The sequence below is a fragment of the Phyllobates terribilis genome, unplaced genomic scaffold (assembly GCF_046119375.1).
Source record: "Phyllobates terribilis strain yellow unplaced genomic scaffold, ASM4611937v1 Scaffold_11__3_contigs__length_659146591, whole genome shotgun sequence".
Classification (NCBI taxonomy): Eukaryota; Metazoa; Chordata; class Amphibia; order Anura; family Dendrobatidae; genus Phyllobates; species Phyllobates terribilis.
In genome coordinates, this window is record NW_027362771.1 from 249416625 (window position 1) to 249437950 (window position 21326).

Genomic DNA, 21326 nt, shown 5'->3' on the forward strand with positions numbered 1-21326 from the left:
ATTTTGTAAAGTAAAGGCATGGCTGTAATCACAATATGATCAATTGTCCATTTGTCCCTGTATAAGGGGAATAATCCTTTAAAGAGAACCAGTCAGCATGATTTTGTAATGTAACGTAATGGCGCGGTAATACTGATTACATTGATACCTTTGGTGAAGAAATTCTCTTTGCTCTTGTTCTTTAATCAGCATTTGTAGTTTTCTGGTAATTAGATTTCGGTGCACAGGGTCTTCTCCTCCCTGTCTGATTCCCTGACCCCTCCGCCTGCTTCCGGTCACTGCTGAGATTTCATACGGAGGAGGAAGGTCATTCACAGACCAGAGGCAGGCGGAGGGGCCGGGGAATCACAGACAGGAAGGAGAAGACCCCCATGTACAGTCCAGCCTCTGTGCACCGAAATCTAATTACCAGAAATCTTCATATGATTAAAGAAGAACAAAGTGGATTTCTTCACCAAAGGTATCAATGTAATCAGTATTACAGCACCATTACAAAATCATGCTGACTGGCTCTCTTTAAAGGATTATTCCCCTTATACAGGGACAAATGGACAATTGATCATATTGTGATATGTGGCGTCTGACTTTTGGGACACTCACTGCTGCTGACAAAGAAGAGGCGGCAACACTGGTTAAAAGAGTGTCCCTTTTTAAGGTTTCCCCATGAGACGCAGCACCGGCCCATTCACCTGAATAGAAAAAAATACAGCAAAATAACACAAATTAATGTACTACTTACCTATACAAAGTCCGATTAGTCTATATGGAAAAAAGCAGGATGCGATGAAGGCTGCCCATAAACCAACATATAGTTTCTGTGTAATTTCTGGCTGGACCCACATGAATAGGCTAAAATTGGAATATAAAAGGGACAGATTCGTTAGTCATAATTAAATTTTATTTTTAGGGTTTTTTTTAAACTAAAAAGCTTTAAAAATAAAAACATACTTTTTTATTTTTTCCAGTATGTCTGACATCTTTCCAAACAGGTTCTGAGAAAGGAGCACAAGTATTATTACGTTTTCTTGCAAAGTGTAACTGGCCATAATATACCAAAGTATTCATATGAAAAACAACATATTGATAGGAAGAGTGTGACAACTTATAAAGAGATTAACTTCATTTACTAATGGGCTTACGGTATATTTCTCAAAGGTCACACTTCAGCAACATTGCATGACTGACCATTTCTAAAGCCACGTTCACACGTTCAGTATTTTACATCAGTATTTGTAAGCCAAAACCAGGAGTGGGTGATAAATACAGAAGTGGTGACATGTTTCTATTATACTTTTCCTGCGATTGTTCCACTCCTGATTTTGGCTTACAAATACTGATGTAAAATACTGACCAAATACTGAACGTGTGAACGTGGCCTAAGGGGATATTGGTTCCTGTAGTAAACATACAGACCTGTCAGAGCAAGGTGTACAACTTAGCAGCTATTAAATGTACACTGTCAGCACAGAATGACTGTTCAAACCAAGCACAGGCGTTCAGTGCATCATGACGGGGCCAAACATTAAAATACACCTTCCCACCTGCTTGTTTTCCTTCTATCCCCCTTTCCCTCTTCTTTGCTTGACAGCTCTGGCTTCATAGGGCCAACAATAGAGGAACAATAAGCAGGTGAGAAGGTGCATTTAAATGTTTGGCAGCGCCATGATGCACAGAGCTTTGATTGAACAGTCATTCTGTGCTGACAAGAGTCCCTTTGATAAGTCTCATAGCGAGCCTAACTGCATTTAGCTAGAATAATACTTAATGGGTCTTTAATATCTCAGCCACTGATGGCTGATATGGGAATTACCATCTCTCTGTGGCAACGACAGCTGGTTAGGACTCTGGAAATAGTCAAGGAGGCTACACTATTTACTGTTTTTTGGTGCAGAAGTTTCTGCACCATTTCTGTATCTCTTGGCAGGAAAAAAACAGAATAAAATAGATGCAGATTTTTTCCCTACTCATTAGTATGGGAGAAATCTGCAGAAAAGACGCTGAAAGCACTGACATACAGCAGACTTCCATCTGCACCAAATCTGCAAGTCACAAATAAGCAGCGTGTGCATGAGACGTCAGGATTCTCATTCACTTTGCTGGCATCAGGAAACCATCCAGATTTTTGTAACAAATCTGTGCCAAAAAAAAACGCAACAAATCTGCAACGTGTGCACAAGCCCTTAATTGGTTTTAGCAACTCCTATTAACTTCTATGGGAGCTGCAGAAATAACATAGCACAGCCCACCCAGCTGTTTTGGCAGTCTTAAGCCCCATTCCTGTAGCAGGGAGATCATTTCTGTTACAGCCATGAATGGCTCAGCAGTGAGGACCCTTTGAGGTTCCAGAGTCTCAAGACCGCCATGGTTGTACTGCTAGTCTAGGGGCATACTTTCAATCCAGTGGTGGAACAAACCTGTGCCTTCTGTGCTACATCCAGAACCAACTGAAACTTCTCAGAAACAGTGAGATCTTCCTTTGGAGGCTCCTGAAAAGTAAAAAAGAATGATCAGCATTTTGACTTCAGAAATTCCCAATTTTCTTCTCCAAATCTGAGGTCCTCGACCCATTGTGACCTTTAATGGGAAAAGGCTAATTCTGATTGTTTGCAACAGTTTCTTTTTGCGGAGGGGGCATAAGACCGTTCCCATTGCACATTTAGTATGAACATGTGCTATGCAGAGTGGTTTACATTTTGTAGGGGGGTAGCAGGTACCTATCATTTAAAAAATGTTTGACATGTCAGAGGTTTGACTGGTAAAGGTTTGGGCTCGGATACCTCCACTGATTGCTAAAATGAAGAGGCACAAGCACTCAGCACACCCCTTCATTTATGATCGGCTCTGCTCAACTTAGATCTGCGGTGTTCAGATCTAAAGATCTATAAATGCTATGATGAATACAACGTACACATTTATTAACAAGTCATATATATGGATCACAAATCCAATGCTGTGGCAGTCATCTATTAGGAGGCTGACGTTACACACACTTGTATTGCACAGTGCATGTGAATATTAGCATGTTACCTGCTGCCTTGTAACACAATGATCTTCAATAATGCCTCAAATGAATGCTGCATTGTGAGCCAAACCAGAAATTCATCACATTTTAATGTTTTAGTGATTTTATTTTGCAACAGCTACATATCTTACAATTGTTAAAACACAACAGGTCACGTAGCTGTATAATCACAATGATAAACTATTGGACAAAGAACAGAACAAAAATGGACAAATTTACTGAAAAGAATCTAGAATCCATCTAACTATTCAGCTTAAAAGGTGAACACACAATTTACGAGGGCAAGTGAGAAAGCAGCCGTAATACAGTCCGTAATTCATGACTGTGCCACAAGGTGTCAGTACAACCCAATGATTATACAGCGTAATGCCATCCTATATACTGACAACTATACAGCCTAGAAATGTCTACAAGGGTTAACATGCAGGGCCCGCTGTCCATTTGTTTGGCAATGCCCGTTTTTCTGGATATGTATGTAAGGCACACTTGTGTTGGAGGCTCCAATGAAAGCCTTACCTGAATAAATAATCCTAAAATAACCAGTAGATATATGCCTAACCAACGCACAATTGATCACATGATAACATCTATTCAATTTCACGGTTTCAGTAAAGCTTCACTTCAAAAAGTTATATACTGTGCCGCCAAAACTGATTGCAAAAAAATGGCCTTTTAGGGGGTCAATATAAACATAGGTTAAAAAGGAATTTAAAATCCACTAAAAAGATGCTGCTGCTCAGGATAGTGCTCTCTAAAGGGTGCCCTTTTACCATATGACATCACAAGCTAAACTGATGCAGTAATGACCATCTCCTGCCGTGAAGATGATGTCATCAGCAGGCACAAGGTAAGCACTTACGCCAGAGGACAAATGTGATGCCTGCCATCATGTCACCTCTGTGACTAGAGAAAAACACTACTTTTAATAGAAAAACGCTCATTAAAATATATTAAAACACAATATCAAGTTGATATACAAGTTATATTAAGCTAAAACTTCAATTTGGATGTTCTATTGCTTGAGGTTTTTGGCCTAAAGCCTGAGGCTACAATACTGAGAAATTAGATTACCCTTTACATCAGGTACATTGCTGCCATGGTAACTGTGGATGTAATCCAAACCACCATCTGCATCAACATCTATATCCTAGGAGGCTTGGATGGTGTAGAGCTCGTGCATGTGAGTATATCTCCGCACATCCCCATCATAAAAAACAGCAACACTACATCTGACAAAAAAGGATGAGCTATTCATTTAAAAGGAATGTGTCTGCGGATTTTTAGCCCCTAATCTGAGAGCAGCATATTGTAGAGACAGAGACACTGTATAACCCTACCCCAGTAGCTGATTGGCAGCTTTCTCTGTACACTGTGCATAGGCAGAAAGCTGCCAATAAGGTGTGGAAATAGTTATACACAGCTTAAAAAAGTATTCCCATCTACAAGATCCTATCCCAATTTGTAGTAGGTGTAGTAATAATAATATTAGCAAACACCTCCAATTAGGAATGTAGTATAATTCTTCTGATTCGCTACGTCGCTTACCCCATGTGCAGGGCATTGCAGTAGCTTAGGTATCCATGGTTATGACCATTCATATAGTGACAGTTGTTAGTGGTTGTAACATGGATACTTAAGCTACTGCAATGCCCTGTACATTGGGTAAATGACAGTGAATCAGAAGAACTATACTACATTTCTAATTGGAGCAATATCAAAATAGTTTACCCATATTAAAGAAACACATGATAGGGCGAAAAACTCACATATCATATACCAAAACACAAAAAGGGATTAACAAAAAACCCTTTGAGTATATGCCCATTTCAAATACTAATTTTATTAAATAATTAAAAGCAGTACATAAATAATTAAATTAAATAGTAATAAAGAGGCTGCTAAGCAAGGATGTAGGAAACAACAATACAATATAAGTAGCAAATGAACAACGTACACTACACATGTACTTCAAAACAATCCTGATATACTCTAGTGGAAAGGGTTAACTTTCCCCAATAAATTTCAACAAGAGTGATTTTGAGAACCAGTAATATACTTACATTAGTGTGTATCTGCCACTTGTAGTGTGCCCACCGCCCCAACGCACGTTTCGTTAAAACTTCATCAGGAGGCGTGTGTTGGGGAAGGGGTAGATGTCATTATATAGTACAAGTGAGCGAATCATAATGTACAGTTGCAGGGGTGTGTGCCGATCACGTGATCAGTCAACTACTAGATATTGGGATAGGATCTTGGAGATGGGAATACCCACTTTAAAATTCTGAAAAAGATGCTAGATCTGCAGCAGATAAAACGGATTTTATTGAAGCCCAGTAAGTGATACATTGCTGGAATCAATCCATGTATGTACATTATACTGCTCTCAGATGGGGGTAGCAAAAACCTGGTGAGAGATTCCCTTGTATCAGGCCTGAAGTTTTAGGCCTGTAATTTAAACATACATAAGAAACTTAACAGCCTGTAAACTGGACACAACATCCTGATCACTTTTTTCAGCCTGTAGGGAGAGTGGACATTATGTAATTACACAATCAGTTGGCACACCCTAATTGTAGAACTTGAAAAGGGGGGGGCTGTTTGTGCTCATCATTAGCGCTTCTTACACGTAACTGCAATAGATGACTGTCTAGTGACTGAAACTTTTTAAGTTTCAAGAAAAAAAGATACTATACACCCATGCAATCCGTAGTAACATCTGCTGAAGAACTTACTATGGGTTCTGAAACTTGAGGCACAATGCACCACTGTATCCTCCAACCCCTATGTACAGAAAGACACACCATGAATATAAAATAACAAATGGGAAAATTAATGCAAACGACAAAATGGTTAACAAATTTTACAAGTGGCTGGTGTTATACTAGTAAAGTAAACCATTTATTCTTAACAGGAACCAGTCAGCTGATTTACGCTGCCCGAACCACAGACCGCAAGAATCAAGAGACCAGCTACTGCATTACAAACATCTCTGGATTATTCTGTAATGCTGCCCTATTTAAGAATAATACATCGTTAAAAGCGCAGCCATGGACACGGTGACGAGTCCAGGAATCATGTTCCTGCCGGCTTCTCCCGGAAAGTCTGCTGCACTGACAGGCCTGTCCCCATTTGTTTGTATAGGAAGAAACCTGTCAGGCAACCTGGCAGACGGGGAGAAGCCCACAAGACCCGACTCTTGGACTAGTCACCTCTGTCATGGCCGTGCTTTCTCTAAACCACAGCATTGTTTCATACAGATGTTTGCAGTGCTGGAGGCGGCCTCTGATCCATGTTGCACATGGTTTGGGCAGAATGAAATCAGGTGACAGGTTCTCACTAATCTCTATACAAGGACGTCACAAATAAAGAATTTAAAAAACACAGACAAAATTATTGAAAATAGCAGAAAAATCAGAACAATGAAGATCAGGCAAATAAATGCACAGTTAAAACATGAAGAATATAGCACATATAATAACATGCTGACGACCTATGGTGGCCTAAATAAAAAGGGACTATACATTTATTTCTATAGTCACTACAGGGAAATAATATTTTACAAGGTTGCACATACTACACCGCACATAATATATGTTTTTGTTTTACGTAGAAGCAAAATATGAGTTTATTAATCTTATCTTAAAGGGGTATTCTCATCTCCAAGATCCTATCCCAATACGTAGTATGTGTAGTAATAATAATAATAATAATAATATTAGCAAATACCTCCAGTTAGAAATGTAGTATAAGTTTTCTGATTCGCTATGTCTCTTTCCTCATGTGCAGGGCATTGCAGTAGCTTAGATATCCATGGTTACAACCACTGATAGTGACAATTAGCTAGTTGCTAGTGGTTGTAACCATGGATATCTAAGCTACTGCAATGCCCTGCACATGAGGAAAGAGACATAGCGAATCAGAAAAACTATACTATATTTCTAATTGGAGGTATTTGCTAATATTATTACTACACCTACTACATATAGGGATAGGATGTTGGAGATGGGAATACCCCTTTAAGGCAAATGTTACATGGCTATTGAGCCTCCAGATGTACAGAAGATGGTAAAAGGAAATCTGTCAGTAGGATTAACCCTCTTAAGGTGTCTATATGGGCATGTAGATCATAGAATCTTGAATTAAATTGATACATATAGGATATAAAACACATTGTATACACATATACAGATGAATGGGAATGGCAGGGTGCGCTATGCAATTAATGTTACATCGACTGTCAGGCTGGTGAATGCCACATCTGCATACATATACAGGTTTAGCAGGTAAATGTATACACACCTAACTGAATACTGGTCTTTCTTGACTTCGAAACATTTTAATCTAAAGGATTGCAGCTCAAAATGCTTGAAATGTTTACATTGATGACCATGTATGAATAAATTGTTTAGAAGGATCAGATTTCTTTTTTTATGCTTTCATTTTATTTTTCTCATATTTTAGTCACACAGGTGGAACATGTAGAATTTTAATTACTCAGACAATTTTTAAAGCACAAGTGTAAAACCATACAGAATAATTTTCTGACTTACAGTCATTTTGTGAGATGTCCTTGCTTGTTTATGCCCAATGCCAATCTAGCAAAGTAGAGGGGGGTCATACAAATACCTATTAAACTAAATGAGGCTTAGGCTATGACCCACGATGCAGAAATGCTCTGGATTTTTTCCTGAGCGTTTCTGCATCTCCCTGGCAGAAAAACGCATGCGGATTGTACATGCGGATTGTACATGCGTTTTCCTGCCAGGGACAAGCGGATGTGAAGCGTTCTTCACATGCATTTCTGCATGCGGGTTGACAAGCGATTAGCATCATTTGGAAAGTGCTTGACTACTTGGTCACACTATATAAATCCATGCAAATGGCATGGATTTATATAATGTGACCGAAAGAAAGGTAAAAAATAAAAAATAAATCTATACTTACCTTCTGATGGCCCCTGGAGTCTTTATTCGATCCGTCCTGGCTGCCGGCAGCTCGCGGTACACTACACTGAAGGACCTGCCGACGTCAGCGGTCGTGTGACTAAATGACGTCAGCACAGGTCCTTCAGTCCACCATGATCTGCCGGCAAGCGAAGACAAGCACACCGGGGGCCATCAGAAGGTAAGTATCATATTTGTTATTTTATTTTTATTTATTTTTTTACAGGTACTATGGTACCCAGGTCCGGAGGAGAGTCTCCTGTCCTCCAGACCCGGGTACATCCGCACATTGAAACGCATGTAATCCGCAAGTACAGATCCAGTGATGCGGATTACATGCGTTCCAATGCAAGTCAATGGCGGCGAAAACGCAGCGCTTCCGCAAAATAATTGGTAGTGCTGCGTTTTTTTCCGCAATGATAATCCGCAGCGGAAATTTCCGCAGCATGTACACAGGACATGAGGATTATCATTGGGGAACATGGCAGGCCTTCTACCATGCGTTTTTTTTAGCGTTTCTGCAGCGGAATCGCCGCTGCAAAAATGCTTAAAAAACGCATCGTGGGCACACAGCGCTTTAATTCCCTAAAATACCCATTAAGGCTATCTGTTCTGGGGTTAGAGTTCCTGAGAGTGGTCCTTCTCAATGTTTGTATAATAGTATGCAGAGATGGCTATATCAAATCTTTTTCCACAAAGAGATACAACCAATTTGACCAGAGACCTCTCTAAACGCTGCTGCCCACGGATAAGACTGAATGTGCAAGTACAGGTTCACTTTAAAAGCACCACTTCAGCATTTTTTTTTCAGTGTTAAATGGTGCTACTAATCTAAGATCCCTGACCATAGACTTGTATCAACCCGCCGGCATCTTCGCCTATCGGTGTCGCTTCAGTCCCTCAGTGCCATCTTGTGACCGCAACTTCTGACTGGCAGGAAGTCAGAGGTAATGGTCACAAGATCTCAATGCATTGAAAAGTGACCTCCGACTTGCTCCAGCAAACACTGGAGCGATCCAGCTGGTCACACAGTGCTAGAGACCGATGGGAGCAGCGGTGATTGAAGGTGAAGATGGCGGCGGGTAAGTAGAACACTAGGGGCATTAATCACATCACTGAATTCCATATTCTCTGTTGGGAAGACAGTACTATAGTTAACACTACAACTGACAAAAGTTTGAAGAGGACCAAAAAAAAAAAAAAAAGTTTGAATGGTCTACTGTTCAGAGACCTCCATCTCTCAGCTTCTGTTTTCATTGTTTTTTTTTTTTTTTTTAAGCTTTAGTTACTGAAATAAACATTCATAGTTTGTAAATTGCAGCAAAAGGTGTCGTTATGCCAGGAATCTCTCATCTACCAATCACTAATTGGCATAAAATCTAGTGAACTAGTAGCAAAGAATGAAAGACTTACCTGGCAATGAGGTAATTTAGTGACAACCTCAAAATAGCTAAGAATAAAAACATAGGGATGGCCCAGCCATGCCATACAGCATTCATGTAGATCTAAAAAAGTGATAAATAAATTAGTATTACCAGTTTAAAAATACTATTAGCAGCAGCCAACTTATAATACAAAGACTATGCAAGTGTGCTATAGGAATAGAGGACATTTATTTAGCTTATGCCTGAAACATTTAAACACTAAAAACCGTATAAAAAAACAAGAATGTTCAAATAAAAAGCAACTACTTACAATAAAGGCAATTGCAGACGTATAAACAGAATGCCAGTCTGATAAGGCAGAAAGGTTCTTCACAAAATTTGTAACAGGTTTGGCACCTCTCTCTAATAGGAAAAAAATCTTCTGTTAATAAACAAAAGAAAGTTCTGGCATCCTACTGTCAATATCAAATACAATTTTTTTTTCTCGTTGCCATTATTTAAAATCCTGGCATTTCGTATGGGTTGACCCAAGTCAAGGTAGCTCTCGGATACACACCACACCTCTGAACCTCTGGTTCAGGAGCAGACAAAGATAGAAGAGAGCTCCCGTGCAAGAACCGTATATGGGCCCTTTGCAGTCCAATAGTTAATCATAATGCACATTTCTGACTGCTATGGAGGTGGAAGTGGGCCCCCATTAGTGCTATGGAGGTGGAAGTGAGCCCCCATTACTGCTATGGAGGTGGAAGTGGGCCCCCATTACTGCTATGGAGGTGGAAGTGGGCCCCCATTACTGCTATGGAGGTGGAAGTGGGCCCCCATTACTGCTATGGAGGTGGAAGTGGGCCCCCATTACTGCTATGGAGGTGGAAGTGGGCCCCCATTACTGCTATGGAGGTGGAAGTGGGCCCCCATTACTGCTATGGAGGTGGAAGTGGGCCCCCATTACTGCTATGGAGGTGGAAGTGGGACCCCATTAATGCTATGGAGGTTGAAATGGGCAGCTGCACAGGTAGCACAAATGGTATGTTCGCCCCTGCTCTGGCTGTAAACCGAACATGTAAAATTCCCTACAAATCAGACCCCATCAAGAGGTTACATCCTCTCAACATATCGCATCCAATTCATATTTGGTTTGGAATATTTTTCTCCCTTAAAAAAAAAGGAATTGGAAAATGGAAAGTTAAATACAAACCATCTCTGGCCAATTGGACAAATTACTACTAGGTCTTGTACTTAGATTTCAAAAGTTCCCAAGCTATATAATCAAATCACATTTCTTAATCTTGATGAAATGATATACAGCAGTGGTCAAACGAGCAGCAAACTTCTTTTTTAGCAGAAAACTCATCACAAGAATGCCAGCAAGAATAGTTGGTACTTACTTAATCTTCTCATATTTTCAGTCAACCTTAGGAAAAAGAAAAATTGTGTGAAATCATTATAGAAGGGATTATCATTGCTCCTTCACCATGAAAACATTTTCTGTATGTATAAAACTATTCTAAAAGAATTTTACTTTATAGAGTTTACTTAACATGTGGTGGCAACGTAAAATTAAAGGAAAAAACGGTCAGCTGCCCTAGCCTCCTTAAACCACCACATATATCCACTGCCCCCTATTGCTACATTCTAACAAGATCCTTCTCATGCATTAATGGTAGCTCTAGAATTGTAAAATAAAATTTTATTCTGCGCTCGTGTTATGCAAATGTGAAAACTAATATGGTGAGGTGTCGAATCCCCCAGACTAATCCTTCTGCCCAGCTTGTAAGCATGCGCCCGAGGCATGTTTGACATGTTATACAAGAGCGTTGGCTCTTTGCAAACTAGTGTATGCTCGCAATGTTCCACCACCATAGAGATGTCAATGAAGTCAAGTGCAAAGGTCCACCACCAAGAGAGCCAATGGTGATTTAGTTCTTACAAACCATGTCAATCCCACAACAGGGGGCAAGCTTATAAAATGGGAGGAAGGATTAGTCCAGACTAGTCCAGACCCTGGCCAGACTAGTCTTCACAGATTTGCATAAGACTTAATTTTACAATTCTAGAGTAGTAATGCATAAGAAGGAGCTTGTAAGAATGTAGAAATAGAGTAAAAGAGGACAGCTGACATGTCACCTTTCATGGAAAATCAGTATCTTATAAACAACCTCACACTGCATATTGGCAATGTAAAATTACCTTCGAGCACTCAGTGGCTCTTCTGTTTCAACTGTGTTCTCTTCTGGCTGAAATCGAAAGTCCTCAATATATTCACCGAATCGGTCATAAAACCATTTCTGAATTTTAGAGCAAATAGTTTGCTTTCTGGGTTTATCTTGAAAAAAGGAAAAAAGTTCATGTGTCATAGGACATAAAATGTTAGATGTGTAACTGCACTTTTACAACTTTTGATTGATTGTCAGAAGTTTTGATTGGTGGGCATCCAGGTGCAGACAACCCCACCAAAATCAATAAAATGAAGGAGCAGAAACTAGCAAGCAGAACACTTCTCTGCTACAACACTGAAGCTAGACTCAAAAGTAACCAAAAAAGACAAAGTCCAGCATCATTGGGTATCCATGCATAAGTGCAGGCCTACAAGAACCAGAGATCTCTTAGACAATGAAAAAATTCATCCAGTGGTTTAGCTTATACTTGAGAAAAATCCTATGAGCTGAAACATTGCATAGGTGGGGGAAAAAAACTAATTTTTGAAGAAATGTGCTGCCAGTCATCCTCAGAAGAGAGCAGTGCTCAGCTGATCACTTCTGTTCTTTTGTTTTAGCTATCCATGTGGATCTAAGAGATACTCTTTATTACAGTGCCAGTGTTACTATATCTCATCGATGAACCACAGTAGGAGGATACAACTTAAGCTTGGAAATGTGGAGTGCCTATACTGATCAATGCAGACTGTATACCGCTACATGGAGAGTGAACCACTACCAGTGCTATGAGGTGACAAAAGACAAGTATCAGTACTGCTAGAATCTCCGAAAAAGATAAGAGTCAGCAGGTACACTTAAAAACACCAAACTACAGGATGTGTGACCTCTACAATAACACTAACTAAAATGGGACATCAGCGGTTTAAAACCAATTTTCATAGAACACAAATATCTTTACTAAGTACAAAAAGTGTGTCTCTCAAAATAAAATGTTTGGTTTCTGGAGAGCAGCAAAAAGCCATGTCTACTTGCGGTAGTAGTGCTGTAACGCACCATCCTATACTAGTATGTTACAGACAAATACCATTGCCTTTAGATGGTTTTATTTCTATGGGATTACCTTGGGGTCAAGTTCATGGCACAAACAGAAAAAAAAACAAGAAATGTGACCATGATTAAATTGGGTGTCAGGTCTTTTGAAGGGGAAAAAAAAAAAAAAGTACAGTCAGTCACACTATAAGACTGCAGAATTCTGAATCCTTTCAGCATGCTCACCACACGCTGTCAGGCTTCTCCGCTATTGCCAGGTAGAAAAGATGTTGTTCACATGACATTTATACGATTTGGATACTTCTGACCACATTCTTACTAAACGTGCTTGGCCTCGCTCCATTCACTTGTATTGAGCAAGGCCGAGCAAGTCTAGTGCAGCCTTACCAGAAGACCGGACAACCCCTTTATAGGAGACAGGTCTACTTTTAATTGATTATTCCTCTGATTAAAAGGTAAATGGGAAAACAATCAGCAAGAAATCTTTACTTTGATGCACTTAAAATAAGGCAGTATTTAATAATATTCATTAGAGGTCAATTCTTAGAATGGCACTGCACACCTAGTACCTTGAAAAAGTGTTCATACCCCATGAACTTTTCCACATTTTTTTTCCATGTTGCACCCACACACTACAGAGCAACAATTGCTTTAATTTGTATTTAATAAATCAATAGGACACATTGAAGTAAGCAACTTTGTAATGTATCGTATTAGAAAAATCTGCTTCTTAGATTATGTGTCCACGATTAGGAATAGCAACGTTTTGGATGCAGCGGTTTTTTTTTTTGCTGCGTCCAAAACATTGCATTCTAATCACGCAGTTAAATCCACATGTGTTCAGTGAACTAGGCGGATTTACCGCATCTAATGAATGGCTATGGGTAAAACTAACGCCTCCGCTGCAGAAACTGACATGGTGCGGCTCGTAAACCTGCGCAGCGGGTGAGTTTACGCAGCGTTAAATAGTATAACGGTCATGGGATTTCTAGAAATCCCATCCACTGTGCTAGCAATGTACAATTCAGTGTAGGGGAGCTGCGTCCAAAACGCTGCTCTTCCTGATCATGGGCACACAGGTCCTTCCAGGATGAGTAAGGCTTTCATTCTCAAAATTCTCAATTCACCGGTAAAATCTGTATTCCGTGAAGACAGAATTTCCCATTACTTTGATAGAGGAAAGTTGCTGCTTATAAGATTCAATATAAGGGGGGTGGAGGCGAGAGGGACAAGTTGTTCCTCTAACTTCTTCCTCCTCCTGCCACCTCACTTCTCTCCATAGAATCTCATCAGCAGCAAAGTACAATCAGAAAAACAAAAGACTGTGGAGTGGCCTAGTCAAAGTACTGATATTAATCCGATTGAGATGCTGTAGCATGACCTTAAAAAGGCAGTTCATGCTCGGAAACCCTCCAATGAGTCAGAATTACAACAATTTTGTAAAGATGAGTGGGCCAAAATTCCTCCAGAGCGTTGTAAAAGGCTCATTGCCAGTCATCGCAAATGCTTGATTGCAGTTGCTGCTGCTAAGGGTGGTCCAACTAGTTATTAGGTTTAGGCTATGTGCCCACGATGCAGAAATGCTGTATATTTTTTCCGCTTCTCCCTGGCAGGAAAAACGCATGTGGATTTTACATGCGTTTTTCCTGCCAGGTAGAAACGTTTGTCAAGCGTCTTTGCATGCATTTCTGCATGCGCGTTATCAAGCGCTTTTCCAAGCCATTTTAGCATCACTTGGAAATGTGCTTGACAACTTGGTCCCTCTATATAAATCCATGCAACCGGTATGGATTTATATAGTGTGACCAAGTAATAGTTAAAAAAAAAAAAAAAAAGAATGAGAATGGTAAAAAATAAAGATTATACTCACCTTCCGATGGCCCCCGGTCTCCTTCTCCGCTCCGTCCGGTCTCCCTGGTGTCTCGCGGTGATGTGAAGGACCTGCGATGACGTCATTGAGTCATGTGACCTGTCACATGACTCAATGACGTCATGTCAGGTCCTCACACCACCGCAAGCCGCCCAACACACCGCACGCATCGCTATGGAGAGCGGGGGACATCGGAAGGTAAGTATAATCTTTATTTTTTATTTTAAACTTTTTTTTTTTTACAGGTTCTATGGTACCAGAGTCTGGATGAGAGTCTCCTCTTCTCCAGACCTGGGTACCATCTGCATATTGAATCGCTTCATATCCACGTGTACACATGTAGTGATGCGGATATCAAGCGTTTCAATGCAAGTCAATGGCGGCAATTACGCTGCGTGTCCGCAAAATTAATGGACATGCTGCGTATTTTTCCGCAATGATAATCCGCAGCAGAAGTTTCCGCAGAAAGTGCACAGCACATGTGGATTATCATTGGGGACCATGGGGCACGTATTACCAAGCGGTTTTTAAGCGTTTTCGCTGCGGAAATTCCGCGACAAAAATGCTTGAACAACGCATAGTAGGCACAAAGCCTTAGGGGGCAATCACTTTTTCACACAAGGCTATGTAGGTTTGGATTTCTTTTACCCTTCATAATAAAGACCTTCATTTAAAAACTGCATGTTGTGGTTCCAACAGAACAAAGTGAAGGTTCTGGAGTGGCCATCAGTCTCCTGACCTCAATATCATTGAGCCACTCTGGGGATGTCTCAAGCGCGCACTTCATGCTAGACAGCCTAGGAATTTACAGGAACTGGAGGCTTTTTGCCAAGAATGGGCAGCTTTACCATCTGAGAAATTAAAGAGCCTCATCCACAACTACCACAAAAGACTTCAAGCTGTCATTGATGTTAGAGGGGGCAATACATGGTATTAAGAACTGGGGTATGTGAACTTTTGATCAGGGTCATTTGGATGTTTTTGGTTGTCATTAAGATTTAAAAAGAGAAAACACAGTAGTCTGACAATAAATGGCTTCACCGAACCAATAACAAAAAAACGTTATCTCCACTCATGGTTATCAATCATATTCTCTAAAACAAGGCTAAGAAAGGAAAAATTCTGCCGGGGTATGTAAACTTTTGAGCACAACTGTATGTATATGTGTGTGTGTGTATATATAAAATTAATTTTGCTCTTTCTTCCTTGATTTTTTATTAAAACCGTGGGTATCAAGGCAATTGGGGGAAAAGCATAGGCTAGAGTGTGATCCCACGGAATCATGAGGCATCTAATGCAAAGGGGTTCCCCTTGGGATCCATTGAGCAGAATGAGTCTAACTTCTTGTTCTGCATATTGGCAAACAGATCTATAACAGGATATCCCCACATTTCTGAAATCTGGTCGAATATGGTCTGCTTCAGTTCCCATTCACCCTGTCTTAGTTGGGTCCGGCTCAGGAAGTTTGCTTTACGATTTTCTGTCTCTTTTATGTGCAGTGCTGGTAGGAACATAAGATTGATCTCTGCTATTTGGAAGACTAGATCTGCCACTTCCATCAAAGGAAGGACCGGGTTCCTCCCTGGTGATTCAAATATGCCACTAAGATTCGGTTGTCTGAGAACACTCTCACATGATGACCCTGAAGACAGTCTAAATTCTATCAGGGCAAATTTTACCAATAACAGCTCCTTCATGTTTGAGGATACCAATTTAACTCCTCTGTCCAGGCTCCTTGAGCTATTTTGTCTTTTACAAGTGCAACCCAACCCCTGGGGCGTGCATACGTGGTCAGTATCTGAGTGATTTTGCTCACCAACGAAATACCTTGGGTTAACTTGTCTACCCTCATCCACCATACCAGAGAAAGGACAGTTTTTGGAGGCAAAGTTAGCTGACCTTCTAAATGCCCTCCTAGAGAAATTTCGGCTCCCAAAGTTTCCCACTGTAGATCCCTGGTGTGATTCTGGGCCCATTGAACCGTCAGAATACAGTTAGTCATGGAGCCTAGAAGGGACATAGCCTTCCATAGAGTCAGAGGGTTGGTCCACCGCCTGATATGTCCAAGTCATAATTTTTTGTACTTTTTCCTCTGGAAGGCGACACCTGTTTTTTTGTTTCTTGGTTTTTTTTAATCTACTAGGATACCTAGACTCTCCTGCACCTGACTTGGTGCGGTTCTTGATTTTTTTAGGTTTAAAAGTCAACCTAAATCAAGGAACTCATGACCTTTTCTAGCTGGTTCTTGCAGTGTTTGAAGGAATTGCCTATTACCAAGAGATCATATAGGTACGGGACAATTAGCATGCCTAGCTCCCTTGCTTCTGCAATTATCTTGTTGAACACCAGGGGAGCAACAGCTAGACCGAACGGGAGAGCGGTGTACTGATGGAGTAATCAAACACTTTCTACTCAGACCGCTACTCTGAGGAATTTTTGATAGTCCTTGTGAATGGGAACATGACAATATGCCCAGAAACAATTTTTACAGAGGTTTTTATTGTCTCCATCTTGAAAGCCTGGATCTTCAATGATTTGTTCAGTTTCTTTAGATTTATAATCGTCCTGAAGGATCCATCTGGTTTCCTCCTCCGAAAAAGTGGTGAGTAAAATCCTTCTCCTTTTTCCAGGGGAGGGATCTCTTGTAGGACTGCCTTTCTTCCTAAGCCTAGAATCTCCTGTTCTAAGACTAACTGCTCTTCGTTTAAGGATCGCCGGGGAGTCTCTATGAAATTTGAGTTGGGGATTAAATGGAACTGTAGTATCAGACCCAATTTTATCGGGTCTAGTATCCAAGCGCTCTTGGACATCTTTTCCCCTGGGGAAAACCCTCATGGGGGAAGGGTCCATTGGAGGGCCCACTGAACATAAATGCTTTGTTTTTCTTTCTCCTATCTTCTCACTTATCGTGATCCCTGGGGGCGGGGGGTTTCCTAAGAATACATTTTCTACTCCAAAAAGAACCTCTTATAAGAGGTAGTGGAGAGGACAGGGAAACGTTTTTTGTTATCACCGGCTTTTGTCAAGTATATCACCTAACGTTGGGCTGAATAAGAATTCACCCTCAAAGCAAATGAAGCATAACCTGGAATTTGTCTGGAGGTCCCCTAACCAACACTTAAGCCAGAGAGATCGCCGGGCTGCGTTGAAAAAAACTGCCGATCTGGCTGCCAACCTGAGTCGCCGAATGCATTAACCAAAAAGGCAGCAGCCCCCTTCATTTAGGGAATCGTATCTAAAATCTTTTCTCTGGATGTTTTTTCTCTAAGCTGAGCTTCCAATTAATCTAACCAATCCTTTAGTGACCTGGCCCTACAGGTGGCCGCTACAGGAGGTTTTAGAACCCCCCAGCGGCTTCCCGGGACCCTTTCAAGAAAGTGTCAGCTTTCTTATCCATGGGATCCTTCAATACCCCCATGACTTCAAATGGAAGGGAAAAGGTTTTGAAAGCTTTGGCTAGAACGACATCTAGCTTTGGCGCTTTCTACCAAATTGAACACACGAGGGTGTCAAAAGGGATACTTTCTCTTTGGAGCTAAAATACCTTTTCTCTCTGGTCTTTTCCATTCCCTCCTAACCAGAGATTGAATTTTTTCATTAGGAAGGGAATGAGCTTCGTTTTTTTTCTGTTCCAGCCCGCCAAACATTATATCCTAAATGGGTCTTTTTGGACGAGGGTCTATCAACCCCATAGTGGACCCAACAGCCTTAATGAGGCCGTTTCATCTAACAGGAAACACCTTTGTCCACCTCTATCCCCAGATCATAACAAAGATGAGGATGAATTGGATATGTCTGAATTTCCCTCTTCCGGACTACTGGATCTGGATTCAGGGGATATATTTTTGGATTGCCTCTGTTTTTTTCGCTTTACCCTGAAGGGATCTAAAAGGTATTTTCTACTTCGGTTTTTATTATGGACCTAAGCTCAGAGGCAAATTTTGGGGTTTCCTCACAGATTGTTTGCTCTATGGATGAACTACAGAGCTTTTTCTCCTATGTAGTAGGGAGCTCTTCCATGCAAAGTGCACAGTTCCTGTGCTTGGTCTTGCACACACTTTGACTTCTCTGAATAGGAGAAGAAAAAAGGGGGGATCCTAATTACAAAGCGAACTTTCACAAGGATCATTTACTAATCTGACAGAAGAAAGGGTAATGGATTAGGAGGAACCATATCTGTAGGTGAATTTTCTCTAGAGGTCGACGCAAGACTGGAGTCTAGGCAGCAGTGAAAGTGGGCGTTCTGGCAGGTCTTCCCAGCGCAGCAAAGATTGTGATGATGGGAAGGGTTCTCCTGCTGTTGAGTATTCTGCCTCTGCCACTTCTGCTGCTGCAGAATCAGCACCTCCAAGTGTTCCTGCTCACTTATCGCTAAAGGGGACCGCCACAGCGCTGCATGGGGCACTTTCCTAGTGCTTCCTAGTTCCTTTTAACCCCTGCTTCCTGTGCCGGATTCACTTGCGGTCACGTGCCCCCTTTCCTTGTCATAGAGGAGAGGCCCTACCTAGCCATCAGTGGTGCAGCACTGCGTCATAGGGATGCACAGTGGGACCCGGAAGTCCAGTGTGATAGAACGGTGCGGCAGTTATCCCCTTCCAGCCACTCTCCCCAAGGGGCTGCGACATTATACTGGGCAAACTTGCGGACGCTCTGGAGAGAGGAAACAGCAAGGACCCAGCGGCGACTCTCAACACCTGCTTCAGCTTAGGCAGGGAACCCCCGCTGCCTGGAACGGCTCCATGTGTGGTGCGCAGCTGCACCTCTCCACTCACACTGAAGGCCCACCAGCACCAGAGGTGGCGCTTTATGGTACTGCATCAGCCTAGGCGAGAACCCCCGCTACCTGGATTGATCTGACCAGGCCTGGAGAATCCTTGATGTCAAGGAAAGGAAACCATCTGATGCAGGAGAGAGGTACCGCCCTTTTAATCTGTAGGTTTCCTGTACGTGAAAAGCGGATCCCCTTTATCCATGGTGCCATCATGGGGGAAAGAGAAAATACTATTTCTTTATTTCAACAAAACACATAAAAAAAAAATATTAATAAAAAAAAAGAGAAGAAGTGTGCAGAGAAAAATCATCGGGTAAGTATACAAAACGTATTCAAATCTGTCCCAAGAAGTAATTCACAAAAATAATTTACATATATGAAGATTTAAGCAAGACGCCCATATGGAAAAAGTATAACACAAACACCATAAAAATCTATGTTATTGACAGTTTTTGGTGCAACATCTCCACCTTATGGTAAGTGATAATTCACTGGTAGGTGAACGTATGCCCCAATCTCAAGTTGTTTACAGCCTACAACAGGTATTCCTCAAAGACTGCCTTGTATTTAGCTCCATCCATCTTCCTATCAACACTGAACAGCTTCTCTGCCCCTGCTGAAGTAAAGCATCCCCACAGCACATGCTGCACCCATCATGTTTGACGGTGGGTATGGTGTTTTCAGGGTGATGAACAGTTCGTTTTCTACTACACATAGCGTTTTGCATTTAGTCCAAAAGTTCTACTCTGGCCTCATCTTACCAGAGCACCTTCATCCACATGCCACCTGTGTCCCCTTATATGTCTATTTGCAAAATACAAAGAGGACTTCTTATGGCTAACTTTCAAAAATGGCTCTCTTCTTGCTACTTTTCTATAAAGGCCAGATATGTGGCTTATAAAACTAATAGTTGTCCTGTGGACAGATTCTCCCACCTCAGTTGGGGAACTCTGCAACTCCTCCAGAGTTGTCATGGGCCATTTGATGCTTTTCTAATTAGTGCACTCCTTGCTTGGGATGTCAGTTTAGCTGTATGGCCATGTCTTAGTAGCTTTGCCGTAGTGCTATACTCCAATCCATCCCAAAAAAAAAAAACGGAAGAACAGTGGTCCGTGAGATGTTCTGAGCTTGGGGGTTTTTTTTGTTTTTGTTTTTTTTTTTAAGTAACCTAACTTCACAACTTTATCCCTGACCTGACTGGTGTGTTCCTTGGTTTTTATAATGCTGTTTGATCCCTGATGTTCTCAAACACATCTCTGGAGCCTTCATAGAACAGCTGTGTTGATATGGAAAATAAATTACACACAGGTGTAACTACTATGAGTTGTTATATCACATAAAAGTTTATGGGTGTAACGTGGAGAAGTTTCTAGGTTAAGAATACTTTTTCAAGGCATTGTATTTACTTATTTCTATTTTCTTTCAGTCAGTTCCATGTAAGACATCCCATTAGATTTGCTATCCGTTTTATAATGGGGGATGAGAGGGAGACCTTTCTGATGTGAGCAGCGCAATCTTTAAATTTAAAGAGAACCTTTTACTATTTTGAGCATGTTAAACTGGCAACATCATGGAACAGTACCTGCAGAGCTGAGTAAAGCGTTGATTTTACTTCTGATTTTTTCCTCTTGTGGTGCAGTGCTCAGCTCTGCTGTATCTCTAAAGAGTGGCTGTATAGATCAGTGGGGAGAGGAGGGAGTGTTCTTTTCACCCCGTACGACACTGCCTGCTTATGATTTTTCGATCTCATGCAGGAAAAGTAGTACATGCCCCCAGAGACAAATCTCTGGTAACAGATGAACTATAAAAAATTATAGCCTAAACTTTACAAGCAAACTTTTTCACAATGGGAGAAGACATTAAAGAATAAAAACACATTTAATTCAGCCTCTATTCCATGATGTGGCCATTTTAACATACTCAAACTAGTGAAAGGTCCCTAAAAAAAAAAGTTATTTTAGGTATGAATACTTTTTACTGTGTCAAACAACCCTTTTAATTTATGGGCATTTTTTATTAGGAGATCAAGACTCCACGGCTGATCTAGATGGAATGCACAAGAAGGGCAAATGTGCATGACTTGTGATGTATGTGTAGATCATATTTAATATGTGTAGGTAATATGCTGG

The 21326-nt window shown here is 41.0% G+C and overlaps 1 protein-coding gene across 5 annotated transcripts in view; it reads right to left on the bottom strand.

The window, feature by feature from the left end:
- The window catches only part of GRAMD4 (GRAM domain containing 4), a 136884-nt gene that overhangs the window by 28733 nt on the left and 86825 nt on the right, over window positions 1–21326 (bottom strand). For all 5 annotated transcript variants that reach the window (XM_073652145.1, XM_073652146.1, XM_073652144.1 and 2 more), the window contains 8 exons: window positions 11538–11673; window positions 10736–10761; window positions 9661–9752; window positions 9379–9470; window positions 5755–5803; window positions 2415–2486; window positions 949–992; window positions 740–849 (listed from right to left, as the gene is read on the bottom strand). In XM_073652145.1, coding sequence (XP_073508246.1) covers window positions 740–849; window positions 949–992; window positions 2415–2486; window positions 5755–5803; window positions 9379–9470; window positions 9661–9752; window positions 10736–10761; window positions 11538–11673 — 621 coding nt within the window. The remainder of the gene's footprint in view (window positions 1–739; window positions 850–948; window positions 993–2414; window positions 2487–5754; window positions 5804–9378; window positions 9471–9660; window positions 9753–10735; window positions 10762–11537; window positions 11674–21326) is intronic.